The following is a 15,198-nucleotide window of genomic DNA, read 5'->3' on the forward strand; positions in this document are numbered from 1 at the left end:
AAGCACATACTATAAGGACATTCTACATCAAAAATATTATAGTCTCTTGTGTTGAAAACTATGCTGTATTGGTACAATATAATCATATGAAAACCACTTCTGGAAATCAATGGATATTGTGCAGCTCGGGAATTGCTTCCTGGGAGTGGTGGACTGTAGCTTTGGAAATGGTTAGGACTTTGGGTGATGTAACCGCTTGTCTATAAGGAGAACAACCTGGATAATTGAGGCTCGGAATTTAACCACAATTTCGTAACATGAAAAGAAATGAACGGCAGAAGAAACCAAGGGAGTTAGCCACAAATATATAGGAATATTTTGAACTGATGGAAATAGTGCCAATCCTTGTTCTGCTTACCGTTGTTGTTTTAGAGGAATTGTGTAGTAAATAAAAACGCAAGTAATTCACTTCAGAGTTCAGATGTTTATTTGTTTGTAGTTGAAGTCGAACAGAGCAAGTCAGTGGACTTGTCGCATTACTTAGGGCTAACCATTTTGGATTTTCATTGGAAAAAGATATTCAACATAGTGTAGCAGATACAATATTTGAGATACAGAGGGCATCTTAAGTATTATTGGATATTAGGTCGGTTCGACCTTAACATTACCGGCCCGTGTTGCAGGAATGCAATATAAAGCAGGTAAAAAAAAACTTATGCTAATTTAAAACAAAAATATTCAATCCTGTCATGGTAGGATATATAAAGGGTGTTTGCATATATAAAGAAATTTCAAAGTTCAATGCGTTTTAATTCTGAAAATTGTTTAGTTCGTAATTTTTAATTAAATGGCGCACGACCCAGCAAGAACCCATCCGAAGATGGTATTCATGGCAACCGGAAGGCCATTATTGCTTGGAATTAATCCATTTAGAATAAGTTTCGAATAGAGATCTGCACCTAAAACCATGGCTATAGATCTGGATTTAAAAAATTGAGGATCGGCGAGATTTAGGTTGGAAAATCTGGTAGCAATGATGGAGTCAATCGATTTTGTCGGAGTGTTCATGGAAATTTTGTTGTTGACCTTCATTGTCGCTTGTATTGTTGGCTGGGAGGGCTGGCGAGATTGTAAAGTAACTGAGCATATCGACTCATCACCCAGTCTAGCTATTGACAGGTCCAATTCGTTTACAAGTTTGCTTGATATTTTGCTAAAGGATGAGCATGTATCTATAACTGCTCTTACATGGTGCTGCTTCATTCCATGCTGAACCAATAGAACCGCAGTGGGGAAAAGGTGAAAGTGATGTTGGGATGTGATTGATGATAAGGTAACCGATTTATTAAGAGAGGAAATGGATGAGCTCTTCTTCAGTTTCGGATGCTTGACGTTTACTTTTCCTGGTTTATGGTCATCTGGAATGTGTAAAAGGGTATGATGGTTGCCTCCACAGCGTTTGCAACCAGATTTCGTAAAGCACGATCCAGCTGAATGAAGATGGGCTAAGCAGTTAGTGCAGTAGCCATGGATCATAACCGCTCTTATCCTTTCATCAACAGCCAAACGGTGAAAATCTTTACAATCCTTTAGAGCATGCCGTCCCTTGCAAACTTTGCATATGAACTTTTTTGATGAGATTCGTAATTGGTTCTTGCTAAGACGTTGATGAATAGGTGCCATTCTGAAAAAAGTGGCGTTGTAAGAGGAATATATATATTTACTCGACTGGATTTTTAGCAAGGAGGAAGAAGCACAAGCTTAACTATAGGACGTGTGACAACGCCCCTACTTGTGTTAATATCGGCCACACGAACGAGTTTATCTTTGCCATAATGTAATTTGATGACCCTACCTAGTCTCCATTCAGTGGGTGGCAAACATTCATCCTTTATCACCACCATGGCTCCGATTTCGATGTTTTTCTGTGGCCTTTGCCACTTCACCCTCTTGTGGAGTTCCTTTAAGTATTCGTGCTTCCAACGAATACTAAACTGTTGCGAAAGTGCTTTGACCCTTCGCCAACGATTCAAAATTGAGAGATTCGACTCGATCTCTGCCGGTTCCGCAATAGAAAGGATTGGTCCACCTACTAAAAAATGGCCAGGAGTGAGAGCTATAAGATCATCTTGATTTTCCGACATGGGCGAGATTGGCCTGGAATTTAGGCAAGCCTCAATCCTGGAGAGAATAGTGGAGAACTCCTCAAACGTGAATCTATGGTTGCCAGCTATTTTTAGGAAATGAGCTTTAAAGCTTTTCACGCCAGCTTCCCATAGACCCCCCATATGAGGAGCTCCTGGCGGAATGAAATGCCATTTAATATTCTGGAACGAAAACTGAGACAGAATGTGGTCTCGCGAGGTCTTCAAAAAATCCATGGCTAGTTCCCGAGAAGCACCTACAAATGTTTTTCCATTGTCCGAATACATATTAATGGGACATCCCCTTCGCGAGATAAACCGATGAAAGGCGGCGAGGAACGCTGGAGTGGAAAGCGAACTTGTAACCTCCAAATGAATTGCCCGAGTGCAAAAACATATGAAAATACAAACGTATCCTTTTGTAAAGGCACAATTCCTGGCCGTATATGTTTTTAATTCAAATGGTCCCGCAAAATCGAGACCCGTATTCGTGAAAGCTTTTGAAAAACTGGACCTAACTGGAGGTAGGGTGCCCATTAGTTGCTTTTGTAATTTGTGTTTGGATATAACACAGATTTTACATTGATGGATTACGTTCTTTATGAGATTTTTCGCCTTGGGTATCCAAAATTGCATTCGTAGTAGGCGTAACATTAAACTATTGCCACCATGCAGCGAAATTTGATGAATAAAACGAATAAGAAGCCGAGAGAAATGACAATCATACGGAAGAATGATCGGATACCGTTCGTCATAAGTAAGGCCATTGGAATTGGAAATACGACCGCATACCCTTAGTACTCCATTAGCATCCAAGAATGGATTTAGATTCGAAATTGAACTTGAAGATGGGATCATCACCTTAGTGGACAGATTTCGATATTCATTGGGATAAGCCGATTTCTGGGTGACTACGACAAGCTGATTACGTGTATATGTCATCTCCGCCGATGTAAGTCGTTGTGAATTAAACGCTACGTTCGGGAGGCGTCGAGTTCTGATCACAAAGCGATAAACATATGTCATTACCCTTAGAGCACTTCCTAATGAGGAAAACCGATCTAATAAATCCGAAAATTTTTCAAAGTAGGAGAAATTGCATGAAATGGTTTTAGCCTCTAACAGATTCTCCTCGACTCCGACTGGAGCCGTAATTGGCCAAATACTGGCGGGATTCTGAAGCCAGGAAGGACCTAACCACCACAAACCATTACCAACAAGATCTTTAGGATATTGGCCACGCGATGCAATATCCGCTGGATTAGATTTCGAATCTACGTGGGACCAGTTTTCAACTGGTACGATCTCGGAAATTCTTGACACTCTGTTTGCAACGAATGTCTTCCAATGGAAAGCAGGTTTTCTTAACCATGCAAGCACTATCATGGAGTCAGTCCAACAGAATATTTTAAAGTCGTCAATAGGGAGCTCACGGATCAAAGACTCGAGAGTCTCGGCAAGAAGCACAGCACCGCACAGTTCTAATCTCGGAATGGAGAGCGTCTTAATTGGAGCTACTCTTGACTTTGCAGTCAAAAGCTTCGTTCTTACAGTACCGTCTGGAGTCTCCACTCGGATATAAATAACAGCAGCGTAAGCCTGCTCAGATGCGTCACAGAATCCGTGCAAATGCACGTTGCAACCAGGAAAATAATGAAGCCATCGATGGACTTCAATATCCTTAATGAATTCATAGTTATCAACAAAATCGAGCCATGTTCGCTCGAGGTGTACAGGCAGTCGATCATCCCAACCAATTCTCGAAATCCATATATTGCGCATTAATAACTTCGCGAGCATTATGAACGGACATAACCAACCCGCTGGGTCAAATAGTCTGGATATCTCGGAAAGGACCTGCCGTTTGGAAGGATGTGGAAGAAGTGGCAGCTTGGGCAGTTCAAAATAGAACACGTCCTTCTTGGCGTTCCATCTGACCCCCAGCGTCTTCGTAGAGCTATGGTCGTCAAAGTTAAGAAATTCACCGTCAAGAAGGTGCTCTTTCGGAAGGGTCTCAATGAAATCCTTGGAATTAGAAGTCCATTTGCGTAAAATAAAACCCGCCGACTCTAGAGCCCTAATCAGTTGAGCCTTAGCCCTCACTGCTGATTCAACATCGTAACTCCCTCCCAAGACGTCGTCGACGTACATCTGGGAATTAAGAATTCGACTGGCTATGGGATAAATGGCTTTCACGTCCTCAGCCAACTGCTGAAGGGTGCGGATTGCCAGATAGGGAGCACAATTTAAGCCGAATGTCACGGTCTTAAGCTCGTACTCATGAATATCATCCTGCGGAGACTTTCGATGCAATACCCTTTGGAACGGTGTATGCTTTTCATCGACAAGGATCTGTCGATACATTTTCTCGATGTCACTATTGAATACCACACGATAAAAACGCCATTGGAGAAGGAGGAGAGTCAAATCACTCTGTAAAGGTGGGCCACAGTAAAGGACGTCGTTCAGACTAACCCCGTTGGAAGTTGGGTTCGAAGCGTTAAAGACCACACGGACCTTGGTCGTAACGCTATGAGGTCGAACCACAGCGTGGTGTGGCAAATAGTAGTGACAGGAAAATTTCTCGAAATTCGAAGAGGTAATAGGACGCATATGATTTAAGTGGAGATATTCCAAAAGAACACTATCATATTGCTCCTTAAAGCTTGGAGTCCTCATGAGACGGGATTCATTTCGTATGAACTGGGCTGTTGCAATACTCTTGGACTGACCCAGCTGAACTGTGGTAGGAAATTCAGCTTTAAAGGGAAGAGTAACTATATACCGACCGTTTGGATCTCGCCTTGTGGTCAATTTATAATTCTCTTCGCAAAATCTATCGCCGTCGGACATTGACTTCCGTCGAGGAAGATCTTCCATCTCCCAAAATTTGGTGATTCGACTCTCCAATGACATCTCGTCGGAATAGGAAACGCCAGTACGAAATGATGATAACGACTGTGGCTGGACAGGGCCCGTTAGGATCCACCCGAAAATGGTCTCCTGGGCCATGAGTGAATGACACACATTCGTCCGAATGCCCCCCAACATAACCAGTGGAAGCAAGTCCGATCCGATTAAAAGATCTACATAATTCGTTCGATAGAACTCAGGATCTGCTAAACAAATGTCAGGGAGATTTCGAAACATGTCACGGGACGCCGTAAAGGTGGGCAGGCATGAAGTCAAAGTGGGAAGAACTATCGCCGTCATTCTCAAGGAAACCTGATCATCAATGGGAGATGAAATGACAAACGAACATATCTTCTGAGATTTGGCCGATACTGCCCCGTTTAACCCAGAAATCTGTGCAGAAGTGGGACTACATGGCAACTTAAGGAGATTGAACAAATGTTCGGAAATAAATGAAGCTTCCGACCCGGAATCGAAAAGCGCCCGTGCCCTAAAATGCTCTCCGTGGTGAACAATGTCCACCATGGCAGTTCCAAGCAGAACCATCTTGGAAGTAGTTGCCGTACAAGAGTGAATTGTATCGGGAGGTACCTGTACGGATGTCGGTTGTGAAACCTCAGCACCATCCGTGCTAACCGACTGGGTGCTTGAAGATCCAGACTGAGCCCCCGAATCCCCAGTTGGAGGAGGGTTGGCCTCATTCCGATGGAGCAATGTGTTGTGCCTTTTCTGGCACTTTAAACAATTGAATGCACTCTTGCAAGCCTTCACATTATGACCTTTTCCAAAACAGTTAAGGCATAAATTGTACTTCCTGATGTGTGAAACCTTGTCCTGGTAACCTAAATTTAAAAATTTAGGACATAATCGAATTGTGTGGACCTGTTCCGGGCATAGTTTACAGTGTGGAGCAGCCAAACTATTTTGGTAGGAATTGACACGCCTAAGATTCGGTAGTTTCGGTACCGCCTTGGACTTCTCAGACGTCTGAGAATGGCCGGAATTCAAACCTGAAGGCTGGTTGAAATCGCCCACAGTTTCAAGAGTCTGGAAGCGATTAGTGAGGAAGGCATCCATTTCCTTCCATGTTGGACTCTCAGTCTTATTGGTAAGCGATTGTTCCCAAATGGACAACGTGGTCTCCGATAATCGGGTGCAGCACAAATAAACGAAAATTGGGTCCCAGCTTGAAATCTCAACTTTATAAAGACTGAGGGCCGAAATAGCGCCATTAATGGTGCTTTGAATGTCCTTTATCGAAGACCCCGATTCATCATTGCTCTTTGGAATATTAAAAAGAGATCTGAGCTGACTGTTTATCAAGAGCCTTTTATTTTCAAATCGATGTTGAAGTGCCTTCCAAGCAACTTCAAAACCCTCATTCGTAAGAGGAGCCTTCCTTACTACCTCCTTGGCCTCTCCCCGTGTCTTAGAATTTAAGTGAAAAAGTTTCTCAACTGGGGACAATCGGGGGTTATTGATATAGATGGCTGTGAATAGATCACGAAATGTTGGCCAAGATAAATAGTCTCCACCGAATGGATCCGTGTCACAAGGAGGAAGATGGACACTTGGCATGTATGATGCCCCAGGGGAAACATGACTCGAACTCGGGGCAGGAGGAGCTCTTTTAGACTCGATATATTCGCTTATCCTTGCTATGCTGTTGACGTAGGTCTGATATGTGGACTGATATCTAGACTTTAATGTCTCAACATCAAGCCTAGTGTTATCGTCCGGAGAGTCCAGTAATTCCTTAAGACTGGCTTCATAACAAGGTTTAACGCGACTCCAAATCGCTCTAAGTTCCTCCTTATGAACCTCAAGTGAGTGTACGGAGGAGTTCGCTAGGGATTCTCCGCATATCTCCGCATTGAATTCAATGAGAGCGTCGGATATTTGAATAAAGCTGGAAAGTGCGGTCATATTGAAGATCTCAAAAGGAAATCAAGAAACAAGAAAAATCCAATCTGGGTTGGGAAACGAATAGTCTGTGACAGCTAACCAAATAAGCACATAGGGTGGACAGATCAAGTGAGGAATGGCAATCTAACTAAAAGAATTGATTTTGTAGCAGATGTACTAGACCAGGGACACCATCAAATATCCCCAGGCACAAATAATAGTTCCGCGTATCTGTACTATATGCCTAGAAAATTTTGTGCCTCTTCTTCCTTAAAAAATTACACTTGGATTCAAATTTATTCTTATGGCAGTAGATGGCCTCGATTGCCTCTGAAAGTGCTGGAAGGAATTTGATCTATCGACAAACAAGTGCACTTTAATTTGAATTACTTGGAATAACTCTTCGCCTTGCCCTTCTATACAATACATTGGTCTTAACAAATATCTATATAACGAATAGGTATTCTGGTATTTGCATAAACGTAATATAAGAACAGCATAGAATAAAAAATTATAGACTAAATATCCATTTACCAAGCTTATTCAAGGTTCCTGATTGCCTATGGCCGATTCTTCCGATGGAGGTGTTGGCGTTTTTCCTTGCCCAACGCTACCCTTGTCCCCGCTGGAGCAGCCTTAATCCATCAATGTATGTCCGCCCGTTTCTTATGGCTCGGTTGTGACATCAAAAATCAATTTCTTCCTTTTCAAAACTTATATTGTTTCACCTCTGGTAATTCTTATAATGTTCTTCAAAAACTCTTCCCTTTCTATATTATTTAACTTTTGATAATTCTTATAATGGTTTTTCAAAACCACGTCTTTTCAAAAATGTTTCTTCATCAGAATTCTATTAAACTTTCTTCGATTCTCACTTCTTCTGCTTGGTGACCACCCGTCGTACTTTTTTGCTTATTTCTTTCACTGAATGCGAAAACCTCGTGTTAGAGGGATTTTTTCTAAACAGATGAGTGCGAGGAGAAACGCGGGGAAAGAATCAAAAAATTCTTCTCCTTTTAACTTGATGTCTGTACTGCGGACTGCTAAGGAAACAACAACGCTCGACTTACCCTTCTTCCCAACACAAGATTAGAACAACAAGATGAAAGAGTAGACAAAAACGCACGGAGCTTAAAAGGCATAAATAGTTGTTGTGAATTGTTTCTCTAGAGTGTAACAGTCCAACAGTGAAGTGGGGAAATGGTAATGGTGGGGATAGGGTTAAATCTGATCACACTGAGAAATTGTTTTAGCAAGAGAAGAGAATAGAGTGTTGCTGATAAAAAAGGGATATTATAAGAGAGTTTGGTTGGGAAATTAAATAAAGGTGAGCGGAATTATAACCAACAAGGGCAGAATACTCTTATAATATTTTAGAGGGGGAATATTAAACCCATGTGGATTAAGTCATGCGAATGGAAATTATCATAATAGTTGACTAATGGGATATTTCTCCTCTTCTTTCAACTTTTTCGTTTTTCTATAACTCTTTCAATTGCCCTAAGGCTGCAAGTGAACTCGTTTTTACAAAACTGAGAAAAATAACCACGAAATGAGGAGAAGTGGGATAATTAACCAGAAAGGTAAAAATGTATTCCGTATAAAGTGTTTTATGGAAGTATAAACTCGTCGTTGGCCTTTAAAAACAACTTAACTACAATTTGAGTGAAATCAAATTTACGATTGTTGTTTTGTTGAATTTTTAAACTTTTTCTTTAGTTTTATATAATGTATTTCAAACGCATTTACTTTGAACTTTGAACACACAATTTATATATGCAACGCACCTGTTTGATTTTTCTATTGATGGGGATGTCTTCTTTGGTGGAAATAAATCTTGGATCTCCTTATGCCTGCGGTATCCGGTTCGAAGGACCAATGTGCAGCTCGGGAATTGCTTCCTGGGAGTGGTGGACTGTAGCTTTGGAAATGGTTAGGACTTTGGGTGATGTAACCGCTTGTCTATAAGGAGAACAACCTGGATAATTGAGGCTCGGAATTTAACCACAATTTCGTAACATGAAAAGAAATGAACGGCAGAAGAAACCAAGGGAGTTAGCCACAAATATATAGGAATATTTTGAACTGATGGAAATAGTGCCAATCCTTGTTCTGCTTACCGTTGTTGTTTTAGAGGAATTGTGTAGTAAATAAAAACGCAAGTAATTCACTTCAGAGTTCAGATGTTTATTTGTTTGTAGTTGAAGTCGAACAGAGCAAGTCAGTGGACTTGTCGCATTACTTAGGGCTAACCATTTTGGATTTTCATTGGAAAAAGATATTCAACATAGTGTAGCAGATACAATATTTGAGATACAGAGGGCATCTTAAGTATTATTGGATATTAGGTCGGTTCGACCTTAACAGATATGGAATCAATTGCTGAATACAAAGAATTGAGGTTGGTCACCGTGTAACAAAACTTTTTGTAATTATTAACATAAATAGTCGAAATAAAATAAGATTACAATTTTTTCCATATTTTTTTTTTTTTTGGTTCATAAGGTGATGGAACAATCAGTAGTGATTTGGTACTAAAACCTAAATATAACAGTAGTAACAAAAGGTACTAATTATTTTATGTTTCATCCAAACCATCCGGTATTGTTTTGCGGTGTTGCTTTATTATCAATACCGTATGGTAATGAAAGGCCAGAGGACTCTCTGAGTGTACTTCCTTTCAGTAATAGCCTCGTCTTCTCACAATCTGGATCCCCCCATAGGATTTTCGCCGTCCTACCGACCGTTCCACGCTGTTCCACAATGTTGCATGCGCATTCGTCGTCCACACCCTTAACTCGGATTGCGTCGACCCGAAAGCTTCGAGTTAACCAAATTAAATGACGGCCGTCCTCTGGCATTCACCGCCAAATTGTCTGTATTATGGTCAGGCAGTCTAAAATAAATTTCAGACCCTGGGTTCTCAATGTAAACCCCTAGGCCCATTCTGTTCCCTAGCTTTGATCCATCCGTGTAACATGATCTTCCCGATGGCAATACTATGGTTTCGTCAATCCAAGAGTGTGCCGCTAGCAGCAGTGCCTCGCCCTCGACCTTAAGGTTCATCTTAGGTATCCGATCGAAAACCTCTTTCCTTCCTTCCTATCCGCCTCGATTATACCGCGATGGGATGAGCTGCTCCCATCCTCAAACCATTCTTCTATTTAATCTGAATGCCAATGGATCGGATATCTAGAATAATCTCTAGTGCCCTAGTGGGCGTGGTCGTAATTGCTCCGCCTATGATAAGGCAACATGTTCTCTGAACCTGTTGTATAGTGCTTATGTTGCACTTTATCCATATCAGTCCACCAAACTACTGAGTCGTAAGTAAGTATTGATCTAATCACCATCCTGTAGAGCCAGTGTACCATCCTCGGATTCAAGCCCCCATTCGAGCCTACGGCCCGCCTACATAGTGCGAAACATCTGGGAGCCCTCGATGTCAATGCATACTACCAGTGTGTACGTTTTGGCAGAGATGGCAACTGGTACGAAAGGTACACTATTCCTGCAGGCACTGGCCAATATCTTTAGGACTGCTTTGGAGACGGCGATGTCGAACGTATCGGCTACGAATGCGAATGCTGATTCTACGGCTGCAGTGTCCAAGCCTGCACCATTTGCAGCAAAGGAGTTTTAATACGGAACATCAACATTGGAAGAATATTTTCGTCATTTTGACCTGGCACTTCAGCTCAGCAAGATATCGGGGGAACTTCATTGCAGCTATGCAATTTGCATATGGGAAATGAGTTGACCAGTGCCCTCAAATTTTTGGTGAGTCCTTTGAGGGTTGAGGATCTGGCATATGACGTCATCTAAACAACAATCATTAAACATAAATCGAAAAATAAATATGCCGAGAATATAAAATTTAGATAAGTTTTGCAGGATAATGAGGAAAATGTGGCAAATTTTTCTTTGCGCTTGAGGAAAGCTGCAACATATTGTGAATACGGCACATTTCTCGATCGAATGTTGTTGGGGCAGTTTTTGTTTGGCTTGAGGGCCAGGGAGATGTGCAACGTTATAATAGCAACGAAACCAGACATCTTTGTGGTAGCGTACGAACTAGTACAGTCATTGGAAGTTGCCGACTGCGCCGTGGCAGAAATGAAAACAGCGCCGCTGGAGCCGAAAGTGGAAGAGGCGCATAAATTGGGATACGCCACCAGTGCGGCGAAGAGGCAGTCAGCAGGAACTTATAAATCGGGGCGGAAAGAGCTTCCACATCATCGATGTAGCGGCTGCGGCAGAGACCATCCTCGTAGTCAATGCCGTTTTCGGAATACCATCGCCACAGTTGCAAAAGAAAAGGGCCCATTGCTAGAGCCTGCAAAGCACAAACAGCTCATGTAGCTGAGGACGAAGCGTCACCATCAGAAGGAGAATCGATTGATTAGTTAAACAACGTAAACTGTATTCAGAAGAGGAAGTCACCTAATAAAGTAAGGGTGGATGTGAAGATCGATGGAAAGTATGTGCAGATGGAACTTGACACAGGCGTCACGAGCTCCGTGCAATTAAATCGATTTTTAAACTGAAACAGTCTGATCGGCAGTTCACTACCTATACGAAGAATAAAATTTATTGTCTAGGGCGGTTGCCCGTCAACGTTACAATAGGAGACGTACAGATTGGGTTTGTGACAGCCAGTTCGTAGGACTATATAACATTTTTTAAAGCAATACCTATATTCATATTTTCTTTGGTTTGTGTTGGCCACGGTTATTGCTTTTGTCGACGATGATACGTTGACAGATGACATACGCCAAATTAGTAGGGCCATTCACAATGGTTAAGCAGGGATGATCTTTCGACGGCCAAAGATTGGCAAATATTTTACATGACAGAGACAGGGATGTTTCACTGGAATCGAGGCGTGGGTACGAACGCGTGGTTAATGTTCTTTGCCAATGAATTCACGTAGGGACAACTTATCGAACAAGTGGTGTTTGAGTCTACCTTGGTCCGTGCGAGAATTATTAAAAAGAAAAAAAATGGGAAAAAGGAGAACTAATTTTTTATTAGCTTTGTGATTTTTTTTGTTTTGTGTGGTAAAGGTAAGAGAAGAAATCAAGTAAGAAGCAATACAGTTACAAAGAAAAATCAAATGATTAAAATGTTTGATTAAATTAATTCAACGTGATTGTAGCCAATCACGTTCAACTAATTGTTACTTCACCATCCTTTTTGATTATTCTTTGTTCAGTTTATGAAATCGAATTCTTATTAAATTAGAGAACATATATGCTGTCTACGAAAAGATTTAATAAGATTAAAAAAAAGGAAACAAAAAAAAACTAAATGTCAAAATTTTTAAACGAAAATATGATTAGAAAATCAGTATAAATAGTTAATCAAGATAGGTCCATTTAGGCTACATTCGTTTTCATATAAGAGCATATGGTTTTCTTATTTTTTTTTGAGAATCTAGTATTTTTCAATTAATTGGGAAATAAGACAGACGGTAATATATTGTTTATTGAAATAGGCTCTTTAGATATATACATGCGCCACCTGAGACTGTGACCCACGTGTTGTCCTCGTTGTATGCTACCAACCGAAAGGTGAGGTTAGGTGTAAATAAAAAATCACACAAATAGTTATCGAAACCTCAGAAAAAATAACACATGTTGTCTCTGTTGGGAAAGGAGAATCTGTAAAAAGATAAAAGGAGTTGAAACCTAGCATAACCGTAGGCGCATTCAAAGTCCTTTACAATAGCGTCAAAAACTATTCAATATTAAATTGTATGTCTAATTTGGTCCGGAATTTGTTTCTTGTGTAGTCCATAGTTTTTTGTTTCAACAATTGCCAGAAAATTGGGTACCTTCGAGTATAAGATTTCACTTTAAATACTTCGAAGGTACCACATAAATTGTAGTTGTATTAAGATGTCTGCATACAAAAATGTAAATCAGGCTAAAAAAAAGACAAAAAAAAAAACAAAAAAATAAACCTAGAAGTATATCACAGACTGTTATTATTTATTGCACTGAAAAAAAAATATTGTAAAAAAAAGAAAGAAAGGCAAGAAAATATTATATTAAGTGTCATAATTTAATCTCATGTTAAATAAATGGACAAATATATATAAATTGTTATGAAACCATAAAAAATATATACGTACAGTACAGTTTTCAACATGTTTGTCGCGTGCGCCTTAATGTCGCTCGAAGCGCCACCTGGCGGACAATAGCGAACTGCTTAGGCATGAGCCACGACCCCTGCCTGATTGACAGTAGGACAGTTGGTGTTGTGTTGTCATTTGGCCCATCAGAGGAAGTTCTGGCTGGGAAGAGCGCCATGATGGACCAAATGACAGCATATGCCTCTGCCCTAAGAAGGAAAAATCTTTCTTTTGGATTTTGACTGTGCAGCAAGCCGGAGGTGAGCCGAGAAGACAACTGGAAGTGAGCCTAACGAACATAAAAAGTATAGAAAAGTGCAGCTGCCGCCGTGTAGTGTTGGTGTTGTTGTGTTGTATTGCTACAATGACTGCATAGCAAGTGCATGATAACCCATAAGAAAAATACCATAGTGGGATAAAACCTCTAGAAGCCCAAAATTGAAAAGGGCACTTTTATTTTAAATTACAAACAAGAAAAATTAACTGAATTCCAAAAAAAAGGAGAAACAAAAAAAAATAATAAAAAAAAAAAACAAAGAGGAAAACCAATTTAGAAAATTTCGAATCCTTTATTACTGAAGAAAAAAGAAATTGCAACAGCTAAAAAAAAAAAGCATCTTACAAACTGAATTACCAAATAACCTTAAAATTACCATAAAAACTATTCTTAAAACTACATTAATACCTAACTCTAAAGAGTGAAAAAAGAGGAACTGAATTAAAAACACTTATTGGAAAATAAATTTCAAACTAAAGAAAGAAACTTAATTATAAACTTAACAAAAAAAAGGAAAAAAAAGACTGAATAAATAACTAAAGCTTAAACTAAAATTTTGAATTAAAAGTAAATAAAAAAAAACGCTGCTCGCCAACGGCTCATCTCCTCTGCACCAGCGTGGGACCTCCTTCAAAAGCGCTCGCAGACCGCAGTGCTCCAGGTGACGGCTTACATAGACCCTTAACTCGTTATACTTAACACTAAACATTCGGACGGACGGACGTACAGATTATCTAAAAATAAAAAGAGAAAAAAAAGAAATTAGTTTTTGAAAAGGAAGGCATTTTTTTTTTCATCTAGGATACTTATTTTTTTTTTGTTATACCATCCACAGTATTATATGGTATTTACCCTTCCCCAATAGATAGAGCTCTCTCTAGGCAGGTAGGAAGTCTCCATAGGGATCTTTGTTCCAAGCTAGTACTTTGAAGATGCCGTCCTTTCGGGCGTGGTAAAGGCCTAAAAGAAGAAAAGAAAAAAAAATCAGATATGAAATAAGAAAACTAATTCCAAATACCCCTTTTATTTTTTTATAATACCCCTTTTACTTACCTTGAACTTTACAATATTCGGACGGACATAGACGGACAGACGGAGTAAGCTGCCATTGTGGGCACGGCCTAACTTACTCAGCGGCAGGAGCCCCGAAAGAAGAGATGGGATGCCATTAGATCTGTTTGAAGCTAGCCATACCCACCTAATGTTTCGAGTTTCCTTTTTTATTATGATTTTTGGATGATGCCTCTTGTTTTTCTGAATTTTTCATGTGGTCATCATAAATTAACCATCTTTTATAAATAAAGGAACTACCTGAAATGTTTGTAACGTTTACGAAAAGACGATGAATTTTATTGAAATCATGTAGATCTTGAGAAGAGGGAGATGGGAAGGGGGTGATAAGGTGAAGAGGTAGGTACGGGGCAACTGACTTGAAAGTTGCTATGGTGGAGCTCCGACTCCAGAGGGAGGGCATTATCCTCGCCAGAACACCAGGCGAGAAGGCTTCCAAAAGGTAGGTGTGGTGCTTCCTCATTTTTATTTAGACATCTTAGGTTAGTAGTTTCTTTTTCGGGCCAAACATCCCTTTTCTTTTTCATAGTAAGCCTGGCATGTAAAACTTTTTTGTTCCTGCTCATGTGACACGCTTGCGCAAAGAACCACCCCATCCGGCGGGCACTAGCCGCGCATACGCCACCATGCCAGCACAGCGACAAGCGGTCAGGAAATTCTTGCATTTATTGGACCAGGACAGGACAAAATGGCGCCCAACGTGGGGCCCGAAAAAGAAACATAGCATTTACTTTAGCAGTACGATTTAGTTTTAGGTCACGTAGGGTTACGTTTAAGAGTCCTCTACGTTTGCCAAAGATCTGGATTGTGCC

The 15,198-nt window shown here is 40.4% G+C and overlaps 2 protein-coding genes and 1 long non-coding RNA gene across 4 annotated transcripts; all 3 read right to left on the bottom strand.

Moving 5' to 3' along the window:
• Nucleotides 1–726: 726 nt before the first annotated feature.
• On the bottom strand, nucleotides 727–9,072 carry LOC131996274 (uncharacterized). The gene is made up of 3 exons (XM_059365809.1): nucleotides 9,023–9,072; nucleotides 8,690–8,880; nucleotides 727–1,624 (listed from the first exon to the last, which is right to left on the bottom strand). Exon 3 carries the CDS (start codon nucleotides 1,621–1,623, stop codon nucleotides 784–786), a length of 840 nt encoding a protein of 279 aa, XP_059221792.1. The 5' UTR covers nucleotide 1,624; nucleotides 8,690–8,880; nucleotides 9,023–9,072; the 3' UTR covers nucleotides 727–783.
• LOC131996084 (uncharacterized) lies at nucleotides 2,662–6,923 on the bottom strand. The gene is made up of 2 exons (XM_059365532.1): nucleotides 4,023–6,923; nucleotides 2,662–2,742 (listed from the first exon to the last, which is right to left on the bottom strand). Exons 1-2 carry the CDS (start codon nucleotides 6,921–6,923, stop codon nucleotides 2,662–2,664), a joined length of 2,982 nt encoding a protein of 993 aa, XP_059221515.1.
• Nucleotides 9,073–13,454: 4,382 nt separating the features above from the next.
• Nucleotides 13,455–14,900, bottom strand: LOC131995757 (uncharacterized). Of its 2 annotated transcripts, XR_009397607.1 has the most exons (3): nucleotides 14,627–14,900; nucleotides 14,369–14,569; nucleotides 13,455–14,275 (listed from the first exon to the last, which is right to left on the bottom strand). It is a non-coding gene; the product is annotated as an uncharacterized LOC131995757 (long non-coding RNA). The 2 variants fall into 2 exon arrangements; XR_009397606.1 differs by having other exon boundaries at nucleotides 14,369–14,900.
• Between the last annotated feature and the right edge of the window lie 298 nt (nucleotides 14,901–15,198).

This window comes from Stomoxys calcitrans, chromosome 3 (genome assembly GCF_963082655.1).
Source record: "Stomoxys calcitrans chromosome 3, idStoCalc2.1, whole genome shotgun sequence".
Classification (NCBI taxonomy): domain Eukaryota; kingdom Metazoa; phylum Arthropoda; class Insecta; order Diptera; family Muscidae; genus Stomoxys; species Stomoxys calcitrans.

What these genes read in the sequence shown, in the direction of transcription:
- LOC131996274 (XM_059365809.1), bottom strand. Translation starts at nt 1,623, where the DNA reads ATGGCACCTATTCATCAACGTCTTAGCAAGAACCAATTACGAATCTCA.
- LOC131996084 (XM_059365532.1), bottom strand. Translation starts at nt 6,923, where the DNA reads ATGACCGCACTTTCCAGCTTTATTCAAATATCCGACGCTCTCATTGAA. An exon ending in GCTCTACGAAGACGCTGGGG is followed by an intron (nt 2,743 to 4,022) that starts GTCAGATGGAAC and finishes TGGTGGCAATAG; the next exon opens with TTTAATGTTACGCCTACTAC.